Consider the following 18,529-nt stretch of genomic DNA (forward strand, 5'->3'; position numbering starts at 1 on the left):
CATAATTGTTGGACAGGAAGTTCATACTTCCAGATTCAAATTCTTAATGGAAGCCCTGTTTTTAATAGGTTCATACCAACCCTAGCGTTGGGTTGGGATAAACTTATCATACAAGAGCAGCCTTAGTAGATGCTTTTTCTACCACCTCAATTTAACAATATATAGCAAAGATGTATTTTATTTCTTTTTTACATACAGGCACTTTTTTATCACGATTTGCCCATGGTCAAGATAAGTAAAAGTGGTGCATTTTCTAAAACATAAGAAGCTTCTATGAATATGCAGTTCTATTTCTTCACAACAGTATAATGCAATTGCAATGTAAATGAAAGGAATTATTTTACATTGTACTAAGTGTTGGTCTTACCTTGTCACGTTTGGCAGCAGTTGCGGGGTCCCAGCTGGCAGCCATGAGTGGGCTTGACCGTTGGCTGACCATGGGCTCCACACGACTCTCAAACATGCTAGAGTGGCCACAGTGACAGAATGAAGAAACCATGGTCAGTTACACAGCCCGCAAACAAGCATACATGTACAGCAAGGAATCAGCTCTTAGGCCATAGTTTTTTAAGATCCTCATCTCTGCCAACTCCAGTTTGAAACCCCTTGACCGAATGTTATTCATTTACATGAATATGTACACAGCAAGATGCGTCAGAAGTTGGAAAAAATGGCACCACAATGCTTTGTTTTGAAAAATTCAAATTAAAAATTACAAGCAACTCAGATGAGAATCTTAAAAAGAAATACTGCCTTCTGATTGGTGAGAACATGGCATGAGTGAATGTATATTATATTTGGGGTAAGAAAGATTAAGAATTTGGAGAATATTTGATAGGAGATATGCACTACCTTCTGTTTGCCATGTATAAGTTTACATATTCTGAAATACAAGTTATATTTTTCTCTTTAAACATTATAATTTATAATTATCATGCACATCAAATACAGTGCCTTTTGCAATCACCTCTAGTTGGAGTAATTAGAAACTGCAGTAATAAAAACTTTATGTCATTTAAGTTTTTATGATGAAACATAAGACGTAAAAAATCTGTAGTACAAAGAGAAAAATACAAGCCAAGCAATCAAATGGCTAGGAAAATCTGATGGTTTTTTTTCCATAGCTCTGAAACAAACAATGAAAATAATCAGCTAATTGCTGTATGAATCTTCTCTGGTTTCATGCCTTGGCTTTCATCCTGTATCATCAGAAGCCATGTAATTACCCAGCACCCACAAAACCACTCAGTCTTATGATTCTTCAAAGAAATGTCATCAAAGTAAAAACTATTGAAGAGGCTTGTTTGGAATTGGAATTTCTGTTATGTGGATAATTTCTGACATTGCTCTTGCACAAGTTAATGTGGAGACTGCAAATTACAATTTGGTGCCTATATTACTGTATTAGAATGAAAATCATCAAAGTTTTTCTTTCTTCTGTCAACCAGATTCCGTACAAATCATGATTTCATTGATGTAAATGTTACAATTATGTTTAATAAGCCAAAATAAACCATGGTCTGCCGTATTCTTATTTTTTGTTTACACTACATTAGTACAATGGGAAAATTGACAAACAAATTCTATTTTTCATGGACATTATGCAGTAGGGGAGAAAACTCTTCTTCAAATGAAATTGCATACAACAATTTATTGCATTTTAAATTTAGAAAATTAATCATGACAGCATACATTTTTTAATAAATATAGAGGAACACATGATGTAATATCATGGTCTTCCAATCCCAAGAGGTCACCATTCGGCACCTATGAAACTACCTTATTAATTGTTCATGATAACAAGATTTTCCTAGCAAAATGTACCACACCACTCAATCAATCAGTGCATAATAGTGTGCTGGGGGTATCTGACGTTGCCATAGACAGAGAATTATAACATTGCCAATGGGGAGATACCAAGTGAAGATAAAATAAAACAATTGACAAAATGATCTTGATGAAAAAAATAAATACTAAATGAAAAGTATGTAAAACTGAACAAAAACTTATGCAATTTTTATGTTGTGCTCAAAAACAGTAGACATGACAATACTGAAGGTTACATTTGGTAAATATCATACTAATAGCATAATGCATAATGATGTGGGGGTTTTATGATATATGCAAAAAATCTTGATTTACTTCACAATAGATAGAACCATCTATAAGATGAACCAATGTTGATGAACTAAATACAGTGAAAGTTAAAAATACTAAAGGATATAGAAATATGGAAGTGCAAAAACAGCCCGTTCTAGCTCACCTAAACTTAAAGCTTGCATGGCAAGTGCCGAACTCTCTATGAGCCAACTCAGTTGCGAGGAACAAATGGTTTGAAAGTACCTCAGCTTACACATTCAGATGATAAAAGGAAATTGCATGTATTTTTTTATCACCCTTATAACATACAACAAAATTTTAAATGTCTGCCGAAAAATAAAAATACAGACCATTTTTGAACGGTGTGCAACAAACAGTGCAGCTAGGTGATTTCTCCAACCATCTTGGTATTAAATAAAAAAACAAACAAACCACATTTCAGCACATTAAAGATACTTAACATGCAAGCTATCCTAATCTTCACGCATATTAATGATAAGCCTAATTGTATACTGTCGAGTTCATTTTAAATGTAGAACACGACGGAATATGAAATAAGGCGCACGGTTCAATAACTCATAGTGCTTTTTATTTCCTTTATCACAACTATATCTTGTCAGTAAAGACAACAAAATTAATGATTGTATTATGTTATCATTCATTTGTATGTCGCCTATATGTGCTAGACTGGATCGTTAATTCCCATAAAGAGCCACAGAGAAACAATAACCTCTGTACACTTTATAAGAAGTATTTTCTCTTGTTCATTTAAAGTACAATCCCATAACATAATCAGATACTCAGACAACTGAGCACCGATTCAGGACAAGCCGACATAAGCACGTAATTAACTGGTGCATCTGTCGAAAACCCTGACATCGCGAGACAAATGCAACATAACAGGTATATCACTCTGTCGGTTCAAACAGGAAAAGACGTAACAAATTATAAAGTACTTCAAACTGCAAAACAAACCATCTTATTTTTGGAAGATTCATTCGACGTGCATCACATTATATATCAATTATAGTTTGGGAGATTGAGTAGGAGGCATACATTCTGTGTACGGCATGTAATGCGCACATATTTCTGAAGTTGTAATGCACCAGTCAATTGTAACCACGGCCCCCAAGGTCCGGGGAATAGCGGGGACTTTGACTTTTGGTCCAGCCAAGCCCGGGTAAAATCCCGGCACTTACCCGGCACTTCGGGACCACCTGGAAAGTAAAAACACGGCCCATTTCCCCGGCTATTTCCGGTATACCCCGGACCTTGATGGGGGGGGGGGTCGTGGTTACAATTGACTGGTGCATAAAAAATCCGTAGGCTCTGTTTTACTACGGACTTATTCTGTTTCTTTTATGCTAAAATATAAGAAAAAAATATATTCAATTGGCGTTGAGGGGAAATTCACGTGAAAATAATTTATAACAACTTTAACCCTGCTTAATGTATACTAGAATGTTACTGGTACCAAAATCTAATATCAAAATATATGTTTTCACCGCAGTGCAAATAACAGCAGTGAAATTGATTAAGTTATTTCCAGTGATGGTAAAGAAGAAACAACAACAACAACATGAATTAAATGTTAAACTCGAGTCTAGCAAACTTTGTTGCACTGGTCTGTTAGACTATACGATTTTTGCTTGTCAAAGCACACCCTCGTTTGTAGAGATATAATCCAAATTAGGAGAAATCACAATAACTGTACATATTGATGCCTCTACCACGTGGTTTTAAGACCGAAAGGTATGTTTGCCTTTCAACCTATGACTAAAATCAATAATGCCATCATTGACAGGTTACTTATATATAATGTTTAAACAATTTTCATACTTCAACACTTTACACTGAAAACTTTACAAAGCACTATGAACAATATAGGCATGTTCATGACAATTTTTGAACTTAAAATGCTTTGCTTTGCATTTCATAACACTATATATTTCTAAATAAATACAACCACGTTCTAAGCCCGGCGCCATTTAACATGTTTTAATGATTCTTAAAATAGTCAGCGCTAGGAGGCTCGTAAGTGTCTACATCTATAATCGCTGCCCAAAACAGTGTTGTTTCTTATCATACTTTGTATTTACTTTGGTCCTTCAACGATCTGTTTGTGACTTGAAAATGCTACAATGTGCGTCTGAGGAATCCGTCTTAAACTTAATATTTCTATCAATCAAACATAGTCTAATCTATTATCACTCTTTTGTTGTACTTTGTCGGTCCGAGGGATCACTTTTTCAGAATGTCTTATGCTGGATCGTTAGTTAAGATATACAGTCGAACCCCGTTGGCTCGAACTCCCAGGGACCCGCGAAAATATCTCGAGCCGCGGAAAATTCGAGCCAAACAGGAACGCTCAACTTCAGTAAAAAGAAATTAGTCCTTCACATCTTGTTCGAGCCAACGAAGAAGTCGAGCAAAACGAGTTCGAACCAACGGGGTTCGACTGTATTTACAACTATACTCCTACCCTTTCAGAGCGGGAGACATACTCAGTGTGGATACAGATCGTGTTCCTGAAATGTTGCTGGCAAACGCCGTGAGGAAAGCTACTAATGCGAGGGGAAAACCATTTGTGGATTTTGTATCAACAGAAAGCACACATATCGAGGATAAAGCCGGTAAGGATAATATAAGTAACGGGGTTAGCAGGTGACCCGATATGGGATATACGGGGCAAAGGAAACCATATCCTCGAACCAGAAAAGGGTTTCCTACGCGGCGTATATCCCACATCGGGTCACCTACTAACCCCGTAACGTTTATTTCACGTCGAAAACCTGTTTACAGGTTTAAATGTTTCATTTATTCATCGGAATCGGGAAATAGCCGCCATTTTAGTACGATATAAACTTGGTGACCCACTATAAAACATTTTATATTTTTTATGTGCAGGTAAATGAAATCTTACCATTTTCGGAAAATTTTAGACGGAAATCAAAAAGGTAAAGTGTACTGTAATATGAATGTAAAAAGGTGTCGAGACAAAAAGTTGACGAAGAATTATAGCTTTTAGTACCAAATTCATATATGTATGTTTTATCGTCATAGATTGCTCAAGCTCCAAGTACATGATGTACTGTACCGTGTTCACTTTCAGATCGAGGGTATTACGCAGTGTTCATAGAACTGGAGGAGAGTCATATCATTACAGAAGAAGACAATATGATCGTGAGTTTGTCTCTCAGGAATTTAATAAAGTACACTGTTTAGTTTTTCCGTGATATGCTCTTCAATGAAGTTACAGACTCTATGGGCAACGTTGTTTACTTAATAACCATCAACACGACAATAAATATAATGGTTATAGCAACAAAGAACTGATACTGCTACATCTTCTTTACCAGCACTACTACCACCACCACCACCACCACTTCTTTTATTGCTAATTGTAACAGATTGATGCACTGACTAAGCTTATATCTTTTAGATGGACGAAGAGCTACGTCGCCTGCATGAGTGTTATGACTTGTTCCGGAAGAGTGGAAAGCTTGCACCGGTCCGCCTCTTCCAGGTTACTGGACGCTCGTTTGAGTTACTGGCCAAGGCGATTATCGCCTTAAATCAGAGTACCTCCATGCAGTACAAACTACCTCGCATCATCCGACGACGACCGCTTTTGGAACACCTAATGAGTCACAAGATAGATGCCTCTTGAAATTTAGACCATTGTTTACCGAAGGGAAACCATGAATGGTTATCGTCCTCAACCGGTCCACTGTCATGCAGTACTATCTACCTCGCATTATCTGGCGACGACCGCTTATGGAGCAGCTAATTAGTCGTCATATATATATGACTCATGATGAAATCTTGGCCATTGCTGAACGATGGGCATCTATCTACCAACGGTGATTGCCCATCAGCAGGGCACTTCCATGCAATACACACTGCCTCGCATCATCTGGCGGCGACAACGAAGATGCTTCTTGATATCCAGACCATGGACCATGAATAGAAACAAGTGTCACATGTCGAACGGTCAGCCAAACCGTTAGGACACCTAATGCCTTGGAGACAGTGCAATGGTATATCAGTCAGAGGCCCTTCTTCAACAAATTAGAAGGAATGTGTTGCAAAATGACAGGATAATAAGCCCATGAAGCAGCACCAGGCTGCACGCTAACACAATATCAAATAATCTCAGGAATGAGTTATTTTTTGCCATAATTACCCAGTCCGGAATAGACGAAGAGCTTTCTTTGCTTCAATGTGTAACATGTTTTATATTGAAATTATAATCGCTTAATCAATGTTACTGGTATTTAAACAAGTTGAATGTCTGTATTTACATCAGTAAAACTAAATTAACATTGTGGTATCATAGTTTTTAACGAAACGCCATCTTTTGTTCATATCAATTCGATAAGCATGCATACTATGATTGTTACTTTCTATCATTATGAAATAAAACTAAATATTATGATTTGGTATTTCTGCAATGTTCATTCTATCACCTTATATATGGTTTGAAACTGTTTTAAATAAAAACTGTTAATAAGTGAAGAATATAATGACAATTTTCTACTGAAATATCAATAATACCAAGAAATAATGTCATGGCCTTTTTCAATAGAATGTGTGTGGGTGTCGCGAGGATTGTAAACTTATTTATACTCGCACTCGGGCCTTGCCCATTCGGCGAGTGATTCGATAACAGTCTAAGTCAGTTTAGGTTTTTGGGGCATAGTTCACAGACAGAATGTAACGCAGGTTAGAGCTACCCTGGTTCTTTAACGTTTACCAGTCTAAAGCACTGTCACACGGGACCCCCATTTAACGTCCCTCCCGAAAGACGATTTGTATTTGTTAAGTGTTAGGGCGGGTAATCGAACCTGCGACCACTGGATTGACAGTCAAATGTGTTACCACTAGACCACCGATCCGCCACATCACATATAGCGTGGGCTAAGTCCTTCCCCTTTTATAACTGATTCCGAACATACTAAGGTAGTGTGAACTGTCGTGGGATGTATTCAATAACCGCCTAAGATTTCACTTAATTTTAAGATTTCAATCCAAGTGTTCTGATTGGACTGTGAAACAACTGGCCAATGGACTGAATGGAATCACTGAGGCGTGTCGAAGGACAAATACGGTATCAGAACTTTATTGTATAAGATGTTTTCCCCGGTCACCACGTTAAAGCTGCACTCTCACAGATGGAACGTTTTGACAAGTTTTTTTTTTGTTTTTTTTTGTCTTGGAACGACCCAATTTATGCGAAAATGCATGGAAACCAGTGACATAAGACTGCTTACAAAAAGCAGACCACAGAATGTCCTATTTAAATTCGAAAATTGATGTTTTTATGCATTTTTCTTAAACCTTTAGTAAAGCTTTTAGCCACAATTTCTCAAACTGAAATATGAAATCTGATTTTTGTCTTCTATCACTGTTTGCAGATATTTACACAAAAATTGGCTCATTCCAAGAAAAACAATAAAAAAGTTGTCAAAACGGTAAATCTGTGAGAGTGCAGCTTAAGTGAGGAAAAAACCACAATTTCAAAACAGACCTTTACGAAAGTCTCTAAACAAACATTTGAAAGAGAAAACGCTCTGACGGGAAGCCGACCTTGAGGTATATTGGTCGTAAGGAGTCACAAAAGTATGATTTGAACATAATTATATAATTATAGAGTTCGACATTATTATTGTGTTTCCTGATTTAACATTTCATTGAAATAAATGTGAACGTTACTTCTCTTCTTTGTTTTCGTTTCTGTTTGTCCGCATTCAGTAAAACAAAATCTAATAAATATTCATATCTTTTGCATTCTGTTGGACGACCGACCCAATATTTCACATACTCGTAAAAGCCCTGGGAACGTATGCAAAAACACCTTAATTGATCCAATACAAAGGAGATACAATTGAGCGCTTCAAGCAGTCGACACGGCACTCTTGGCTATGTCTAGGAAATATATTCAAGATTGCCCCTAATTTTGCATGAAGTTAGCCAAAAGTGAAATGGCTAGACGTTGCCCCATGTATTTAAAATGTGGCACGAATGCAACCAATGACAAGTTGTTGCCCCAGTAGCTTTTATATTGCACCGAATTGTTGATGTAAAGTGCACGAATTGTCGATGTATATTGCACGACTTGTTGATGTATATTGTATATTGCACCGAATTGTTGATGTATATTGCACGACTTGTTGGTGTATATTGCACGACTTGTTGATGTATATTGCACGATTTGTTGGTGTATATTGCACCGAATTGTTGATGTATATTGCACGACTTGTTGGTGTATATTGCACGACTTGTTGGTGTATATTGCACGACTTGTTGGTGTATATTGCACGGTTTGTTGGTGTATATTACACGACATGTATATTGCACGACTTGTTGGTGTATATTGCACGACTTGTTGATGTATATTGCACGACTTGTTGGTGTATATTGCTCGACTTGGTGATGTATATTGCACGACTTGTTGGTGTATACTGCACGACTTGTTGGTGTATACTGCACGACTTGTTGATGTATATTGCACGACAAGTTGGTGTATATTGCACGACATGTCGATGTATATTGCACGACTTGTTGGTGTATATTGCATGACTTGTTGATGTATATTGCAAGACTTGTTGGTGTATATTGCACGACTTGTTGATGTATATTGCACGGCTTGTTGATGTACATTGCACGACTTGTTGGTGTATATTGCACGACTTGTTGGTGTATATTGCACGACTTGTTGGTGTATATTGCACGACTTGTTGATGTACATTGCACGACTTGTTGGTGTATATTGCACGACTTGTTGGTGTATATTGCACGACTTGTTGATGTATATTGCACGACTTGTTGGTGTATATTGCACGACTTGTTGATGTACATTGCACGACTTGTTGGTGTATATTGCACGACTTGTTGGTGTATATTGCACGACTTGTTGATGTATATTGCACGGCTTGTTGATGTACATTGCACGACTTGTTGGTGTATATTGCACGACTTGATGATGTATAGTAGCGTAAGAGAAGACGTTGTCCTCTGTAATTAAGAAATGGCACGACTTTTTAGAGTAGAGTAGCCAAAGACCAGAATTTCGCCCTGTAACTAATATATAACACGACTTGTTGGAGTAGAGTAACCAAAGATAAAACCGTGTCCCCTCTAACTAATATATTGCACGATTTGTCGGAGTAGAGTAACCAATAACAAGACGTTGCCCCTAGTAACTTATATATAACATGACTTGTTGAAGTAGAGTAACCAATGACAAGACGTTGCCCCCAGTAACTTATATATAAAAGGACTTTTTGGAGTAGAGTAACCAATGACAAGACCGTGTCCCCTGTAAATAATATATAGCACGACTTGTCGGAGTAGTGTAACCAATGACCAGACGATGCCCCCTGTAACTAATATATAGCAGGACCTTTTGGAGTAAAGTAACCAATGGCAAGACGTTGCCCCTAGCAACTAATATATAACACGACATGTTGGAGTAGAGTAACCTATGACAATACGTTTCTCCCTGTAACTAATAAATGACACGACTGGTTGGAGTAGAGTAACCAATGACAAGACGTTGCCCCCAGTAACTAATATATGACACGACTTGTGGGAGAAGAGTAACCAATGACAAGACAGTGTCCCCTCTACCTAATATATGGCACGACTGTGGGAGTAGAGTAACCAATGACAAGACGTTGTCCCATGTAACTAATATATGGCACAGCTTCTTGGAGTGTAGTTACCAAAGACAAGACGTTGCACCTGTAACTAATATATAACACCACTCGTTGGAGTATACATGTAGTAACCGATGACAAGTCATTGTCCCCTGTAACCAATATATGACACGACTTGTTAGAGCATAGTTAACTATGGCAAGACGTTGCCCCTGTAACTAATATATGGCACGACTTGTTGGAGTAGAGTAACCAATGACAAGACATTGCCCCCTGTAACTAATATGTCGCATGGTTTGTTGGAGTAGAGTAACCAATGACAAGACGTTATCCCCAGTAACTAATATATAACAGGACCTGTTGGAGTAGAGTAACCTATGACAATACGTTGCCCCCTCTAACTTATATATAACACGACTTGTTGGAGTAGAGTAACCAATGACAAGTCATAGTCCCCTGTATCTAATATATGACACGACTTGTTGGAGTATAGTTACCTATGACAAGACGTTGCCCCCAATAACTAATATATAACACGACTTGTTGGAGTAGAGTAACCAATGACAAGACGTTGTCCCCTGAAACTTATATATAGCAGGACCTGTTAGAGTAGAGTAACCAATGACAAGACGTTGCCCCCTGTAACTAATATATGACACGACTTGTTTGGTTAGAGTAAGCAATGACCAGACGTTGCCCCCAGTAACTAATATATGACCCGAACTGTTGGAGTAGAGTAACAAATGACAAGTCATTGTCCCCTGTAACTAATATATGACACGGCCAGTAGGAGTATAGTTACCTATCACAAGACGTTTCCCCCAGTAACTAATATATGACACCACATGTGCGAGTAGAGTAACCAATGACAAGACGTTGTCCCCTGTAACTAATATATAGCAGGACCTTTTGGAGTAGAGTAACCTATGACAATACGTTGCGCCCTGCAAATAATATATGCCACGAGCTGTTGGAGTAGAGTACCCAATGATAGGACGTTGCCCCCTGTAACTAATATATGACACGACTTGTTGGAATAGAGTAACCAATGACCAGACGTTGTCCCCTGTAACTTATATATGATACGACTTGTGGAAGTAGAGTAACCAATGACAAGACATTGTCCTCTGTAACAAATATATAACACGACTTGTTAGAGTAAAATAACCAATGACAAGACGTTGCCCCCTATAACTAATATATGACACGACTTGTTGGAGTAGAGCAACCAATGACAAGACGCTGCCCCCAGTAACTTATATATAGCAGGATATGTTGGAGTAAAGTAACCAATGGCAAGACGTTGCGCCCTGTAGCTAATATATGACACAACTTGTTGGAGTAGACTTACCAATGACAAGACATTGTCCCCTGTATCTAATATATGACACGACTTGTTGGAATAGAGTAACCAATGACCAGACGTTGCCCCTGTAACTAATATATAACACCACTTGTTGGAGTATAGTTACCTATGACAAGACGTTGCCCCCAGTAACTAACATATGATACGACTTGATGGAGTAGAGTAACCAATGACAAGACATTGTCCCCTGTAACTAATATATGACACGACTTGTTGGAGTAGAGTAATCAATGACAAGACGTTGCCCCCTGTTACTAATATATGACACGACCTGTTGGAGTAAAGCAACAAATGACAAGACGTTGCGCCTGTAACTAATATATGGCACGACTTGTTGGAGTAGAGAAACCAATGACCAGACGTTTCCCCCAGTAACTAATATATGACACGACTTGTGGGAGTAGAGTAACCAATGACAAGACGTTGTCCCCTGTAACTAATATATAGCAGGACCCTTTGGAGTAGAGTAACCTATGACAATACGTTGCGCCCTGTAACTAATATATAACACAACTTGTTGGAGTTGAGTAACCAATGACCAGACGTTGTCCCCTGTAACTAATATATGACACGACGTGTTGAAGTAGAGTAACCAATGACAAGACGTTGTCCCCTGTGACTAATATATGAAACAACTTGTGGGAGTAGAGGAACCAATGACAAGACGTTGCCCCCAGTAACTAATATATGGCACGACCTGTTGGAGTAGAGTAACCAATGAAAAGTCATTGTCCCCTGTAACTAATATATGACACGACCTGTTGGAGTATAGTTACCTATGACAAGACGTTGCCCACAGTAACTAATATATGACACGACTTGTTGGAGTAAAGTAACCAATGACAAGACGTTGTCCCCTGTAACTAATATATGACACGACTTGTGGGAGTAGAGGAACCTTTGACAAGACTTTGTCCCCTGTAACTAATATATGACATGACTTGTTGGAGTAGAGTAACCAATGACAAGACGTTGTCCCCAGTAACTAATATATGACGCGAGTTGTTGGAGTAGAGTACCCAATGACAGGACGTTGCCCCCTGTAACTAATATATGACACGACTTGTTGGAGTAGAGTAACCAATGACCAGACGTTGTCACCTGTAACTTATATATGATGCGACTTGTGGGAGTAGAGTAACCAATGACAAGACATTGTCCTCTGTAACTAATATATAACACGACTTGTTAGAGTAAAATAACCAATGACAAGACGTTGCCCCGTGTAACTAATATATGACACGACCTGTTGAAGTAGAGCAACCAATGACAAGACATTGTCCCCTGTAACTAATATATAGCAGGACATGTTGGAGTAAAGTAACCAATGGCAAGACGTTGCGCTCTGTAGCTAATATATGACACAACTTGTTGGAGTAGACTTACCAATGACAAGACATTGTCCCCTGTATCTAATATATGACACGACTTGTTGGAATAGAGTAACCAATGACCAGACGTTGCCACTGTAACTAATATATAACACCACTTGTTGGAGTATAGTTACCTATGACAAGACGTTGCCCCCAGTAATAATATATGACACGACTTGTGGAAGAAGAGTAAGCAATGACAAGACATTGTCCCCTGTAACTTATATATAGTAGGACCTGTTTGAGCAGAGTAACCAATGCCAAGACGTTGCGCCCTGTAACTAATATATGGCACAACTGGTTGGAGTAAACTTACCAATGACAAGACATTGTCCCCTGTAACTAATATATGACACGACTTGTTGGAGTAGAGTAACCAATGACCAGACGTTGCCCCCAGTAACTAATATATAACACCACTTGTTGGAGTATAGTTACCATGGACAAGACGTTGCCCCCAATAACAGATATATGACACGACCCTTTGGAGTAGATTAACCAATGACAAGACATTGTCCCCTGTAACTAATATATGGCACGACCTGTTGGAGTAGAGTAACCAATGAAAAGTCATTGTCCCCTGTAACTAATATATGACACGACCTGTTGGAGTATAGTTACCTATGACAAGACGTTGTCCACAGTAACTAATATATGACACGACTTGTTGGAGTAAAGTAACCAATGACAAGACGTTGTCCCCTGTAACTAATATATGACACGACTTGTGGGAGTAGAGGAACCTTTGACATGACTTTGTCCCCTGTAACTAATATATGACATGACTTGTTGGAGTAGAGTAACCAATGACAAGACGTTGTCCCCTGTAACTAATATATGACGCGAGTTGTTGGAGTAGAGTACCCAATGACAGGACGTTGCCCCCTGTAACTAATATATGACACGACTTGTTGGAGTAGAGTAACCAATGACCAGACGTTGTCCCCTGTAACTTATATATGATACGACTTATGGGAGTAGAGTAACCAATGACAAGACATTGTCCTCTGTAACAAATATATAACACGACTTGTTAGAGTAAAATAACCAATGACAAGACGTTGCCCCGTGTAACTAATATATGACACGACCTGTTGGAGAAGAGCAACCAATGACAAGACATTGTCCCCTGTAACTAATATATAGCAGGACATGTTGGAGTAAAGTAACCAATGGCAAGACGTTGCGCCCTGTAGCTAATATATGACACAACTTGTTGGAGTAGACTTACCAATGACAAGACATTGTCCCCTGTATCTAATATATGACACGACTTGTTGGAATAGAGTAACCAATGACCAGACGTTGCCCCTGTAACTAATATATAACACCACTTGTTGGAGTATAGTTACCTGTGACAAGACGCTGCCCCCAGTAACTAATATATGATACGACTTGTTGGAGTAGAGTAACCAATGACAAGACATTGTCCCCTGTAACTAATATATGACACGACTTGTTGGAGTAGAGTAATCAATGACAAGACGTTGCCCCCTGTTACTAATATATGACACGACCTGTTGGAGTAAAGCAACAAATGACAAGACGTTGCGCCTGTAACTAATATATGGCACGACTTGCTGGAGTAGAGAAACCAATGACCAGACGTTTCCCCCAGTAACTAATATATGACACGACTTGTGGAAGTAGAGTAACCAATGACAAGACGTTGTCCCCTGTAACTAATATACAGCAGGACCTTTTAGAGTAGAGTAACCTATGACAATACGTTGCGCCCTGTAACTAATATATAACACAACTTGTTGGAGTTGAGTAACCAATGACCAGACGTTGTCCCCTGTAACTAATATATGACACGACGTGTTGAAGTAGAGTAACCAATGACAAGACGTTGCCCCCTGTAACTAATATATGAAACGACTTGTGGGAGTAGAGGAACCAATGACAAGACGTTGCCCCCAGTAATTATATATGGCACGACCTGTTGGAGTAGAGTAACCAATGAAAAGTCATTGTCCCCTGTAACTAATATATGACACGACCTGTTGGAGTATAGTTACCTATGACAAGACGTTGCCCACAGTAACTAATATATGACACGACTTGTTGGAGTAAAGTAACCAATGACCAGACGTTGTCCCCTGTAACTAATATATGACACGACTTGTGGGAGTAGAGGAACCTTTGACAAGACTTTGTCCCCTGTAACTAATATATGACATGACTTGTTGGAGTAGAGTAACCAATGACAAGACGTTGTCCCCTGTAACTAATATATGACGCGAGTCGTTGGAGTAGAGTACCCAATGACAGGACGTTGCCCCCTGTAACTAATATATGACACGACTTGTTGGAGTAGAGTAACCAATGACCAGACGTTGTCCCCTGTAACTTATATATGATACGACTTGTGGGAGTAGAGTAACCAATGACAAGACATTGTCCTCTGTAACTAATATATAACACGACTTGTTAGAGTAAAATAACCAATGACAAGACGTTGCCCCGTGTAACTAATATATGACACGACCTGTTGGAGTAGAGCAACCAATGACAAGACATTGTCCCCTGTAACTAATATATAGCAGGACATGTTGGAGTAAAGTAACCAATGGCAAGACGTTGCGCTCTGTAGCTAATATATGACACAACTTGTTGGAGTAGACTAACCAATGACAAGACATTGTCCCCTGTATCTAATATATGACACGACTTGTTGGAATAGAGTAACCAATGACCAGACGTTGCCACTGTAACTAATATATAACACCACTTGTTGGAGTATAGTTACCTATGACAAGACGTTGCCCCCAGTAATAATATATGACACGACTTGTGGAAGTATAGTAAGCAATGACAAGACATTGTCCCCTGTAACTAATATATAGTAGGACCTGTTTGAGAAGAGTAACCAATGCCAAGACGTTGCGCCCTGTAACTAATATATGGCACAACTGGTTGGAGTAAACTTACCAATGAGAAGACATTGTCCCCTGTAACTAATATATGACACGACTTGTTGGAGTAGAGTAACCAATGACCAGACGTTGCCCCCTGTAACTAATATATAACACCACTTGTTGGAGTATAGTTACCATGGACAAGACGTTGCCACCAATAACATATATATGACACGACTCTTTGGAGTAGATTAACCAATGACAAGACATTGTCCCCTGTAACTAATATATGGCACGACCTGTTGGAGTAGAGTTACCAATGAAAAGTCATTGTCCCCTGTAACTAATATATGACACGACCTGTTGGAGTATAGTTACCTATGACAAGACGTTGTCCACAGTAACTAATATATGACACGACTTGTTGGAGTAAAGTAACCAATGACAAGACGTTGTCCCCTGTAACTAATATATGACACGACTTGTGGGAGTAGAATAACCTTTGACAAGACTTTGTCCCCTGTAACTAATATATGACATGATTTGTTGGAGTAGAGTAACCAATGACAAGACGTTGTCCCCTGTAACTAATATATGACGCGAGTTGTTGGAGTAGAGTACCCAATGACAGGACGTCGCCCCCTGTAACTAATATATGACACGACTTGTTGGAGTAGAGTAACCAATGACCAGACGTTGTCCCCTGTAACTTATATATGATACGACTTGTGGGAGTAGAGTAACCAATGACAAGACATTGTCCTCTGTAACAAATATATAACACGACTTGTTAGAGTAAAAAAACCAATGACAAGACGTTGCCCCGTGTAACTAATATATGACACGACCTGTTGGAGAAGAGCAACCAATGACAAGACATTGTCCCCTGTAACTAATATATAGCAGGACATGTTGGAGTAAAGTAACCAATGGCAAGACGTTGCGCTCTGTAGCTAATATATGACACAACTTGTTGGAGTAGACTTACCAATGACAAGACATTATCCCCTGTATCTAATATATGACACGACTTGTTGGAATAGAGTAACCAATGACCAGACGTTGCCCCGGTAACTAATATATAACACCACTTGTTGGAGTATAGTTACCTATGACAAGACGTTGCCCCCAGTTATAATATATGACACGACTTGTGGAAGTGGAGTAAGCAATGACAAGACATTGTCCCCTGTAACTAATATATAGTAGGACCTGTTTGAGCAGAGTAACCAATGCCAAGACGTTGCGCCCTGTAACTAATATATGGCACAACTGGTTGGAGTAAACTTACTAATGACAAGACATTGTCCCCTGTAACTAATATATGACACGACTTGTTGGAGTAGAGTAACCAATGACCAGACGTTGCCCCCAGTAACTAATATATAACACCACTTGTTGGAGTATAGTTACCATGGACAAGACGTTGCCCCCAATAACAGATATATGACACGACTCTTTGGAGTAGATTAACCAATGACAAGACATTGTCCCCTGTAACTAATATATGGCCCGACCTGTTGGAGTAGAGTAACCATGGCAAGACGTTACGCCCTGTTACTAATATATGACAAAACTTGTTGGAGAAGACTTACCAATGACAATACATTGCCCCCCAGTAACTAATATATAGCAGGACCTGTTGGTGTAGAGGAACCTTTGACAAGACGTTGACCCTTGTAATTAATATATGACACGACTTGTTGGAGTAGAGTAACCAATGACCAGACGTTGCGCCTGTAACTTATATATAACACGACTTGTTGGAGTATAGTTACCAATGACAAGATGTTGCCTCAAGTAACTAATATATGACACGACTTGTTGGAGTAGAGTAACCAATCACCAGACGTTGCCCCTGTAACTAATGTATAACACGACTTGTTGGAGTATAGTTACCAATGACAAGACGTTGCCCCAAGTAACTAATATATGACACGACTTGTTGGAGTAGAGTAACCAATGACAAGACATTGTCACCTGTAACTAATATATGGCACGATTCGTAGGAGTAGAGTAACCAATGACAAGACATTGTCCTCTTTAACTAATATATTGAAGGACCTGTTGTAGTATAGTTACCAATGACAAGACATTGTCCCCTGTAACTTATATATGACACGACTTGTTGGAGTAGAGTATCCAATAACAAGTCAATGTCCCCCCTAACTAATATATGACACGACTTGTTGGAGTAGAGTATCCAATAACAAGTCAATGTCCCCCCTAACTAATATATGACACGACTTGTTGGAGTAGAGTATCCAATAACAAGTCAATGTCCCCCCTAACTAATATATGACACGACTTGTTGGAGTGTAGTTTCCAATGACAAGACGTTGCCCCCTGTAACTAATATATAACACGTCTTGTTGGAGTAGAGTAACCAATGACCAGACGTTGCCCTTGTAACAAATATATAACACGACTTGTTGGAGTATAGTTACCGATGACAAGACGTTGCCCCCTGTAACTAATATATAACAAGACTTGTTGGAGTATAGTTACCGCTGACATGACGTTGCCCCCTTAACAAATATATAACACGACTTGTTGGAGTAGAATAACCAATGACAAGACGTTGCCCCCTGTAACTAATATATAACTCGACTTGTTGGAGTAGAGTAACCAATGACAAGACGTTGCCCCTGTATCTAATATATAACACGTCTTGTTGGAGTACATTTACCAATGACAAGACGTTGCCCCCTGTAACTTATATATAACACTACTTGTTGAAGTAGAGTAACCAATGGCAAGACGTTGCCCCTGTAACTAATATATGGCACGACTTGTTGGAGTAGAGAAACCAATAACAAGACGGTATCCCCTGTAGCTAATATATGAAACGTATTGTTGGAGTAGAGTACCCAATGACAAGACGTTGCTCCCTGTAACTAATATATGTCACGACTTGTTGGAGTATAGTTACCAATGACAAGACGTTGCCCACTGTAACTAATATATAACTCGACTTGTTGGAGTAGAGTATCCAATGACAAGATGTTGCCCCTGTTACATATATATAACACGACCTGTTGGAGTATAGTTACCAATGACAATACGTTGCCCACTGTAACTAATATATAACACGACTTGTTGTAGTAGAGTAACCAATGACCAGACGTTGCCCATGTTACTAATATATAACACGACCTGTTGGAGTAT

General features: G+C 38.9%; 1 protein-coding gene and 1 pseudogene across 1 annotated transcript; one reads left to right on the top strand and one right to left on the bottom strand.

Moving 5' to 3' along the window:
• LOC128231381 (kinesin-like protein KIF21A) overlaps positions 1 to 2,375 on the bottom strand; it is a 31,574-nt pseudogene extending 29,199 nt beyond the window's left edge.
• A 1,944-nt stretch (positions 2,376 to 4,319) lies between these two features.
• On the top strand, positions 4,320 to 6,524 carry LOC128232542 (uncharacterized). Its single transcript, XM_052946167.1, has 3 exons — positions 4,320 to 4,733; positions 5,213 to 5,283; positions 5,543 to 6,524. The coding sequence occupies exons 1-3, from the start codon at positions 4,634 to 4,636 to the stop codon at positions 5,768 to 5,770; spliced, it is 399 nt and encodes a 132-aa protein (XP_052802127.1). The 5' UTR covers positions 4,320 to 4,633; the 3' UTR covers positions 5,771 to 6,524.
• The last annotated feature ends 12,005 nt before the right edge of the window (positions 6,525 to 18,529 follow it).

Source organism: Mya arenaria, chromosome 4 (genome assembly GCF_026914265.1).
Source record: "Mya arenaria isolate MELC-2E11 chromosome 4, ASM2691426v1".
Lineage (NCBI taxonomy): Eukaryota > Metazoa > Mollusca > Bivalvia > Myida > Myidae > Mya > Mya arenaria.

Coding starts and splice junctions, on each gene's coding strand:
- LOC128232542 (XM_052946167.1), top strand. CDS start 4,634: ATGTTGCTGGCAAACGCCGTGAGGAAAGCTACTAATGCGAGGGGAAAA. Junction 4,734..5,212: donor ACATATCGAGGATAAAGCCG/GTAAGGATAATA, acceptor GTTCACTTTCAG/ATCGAGGGTATTACGCAGTG. Junction 5,284..5,542: donor CAGAAGAAGACAATATGATC/GTGAGTTTGTCT, acceptor TATATCTTTTAG/ATGGACGAAGAGCTACGTCG.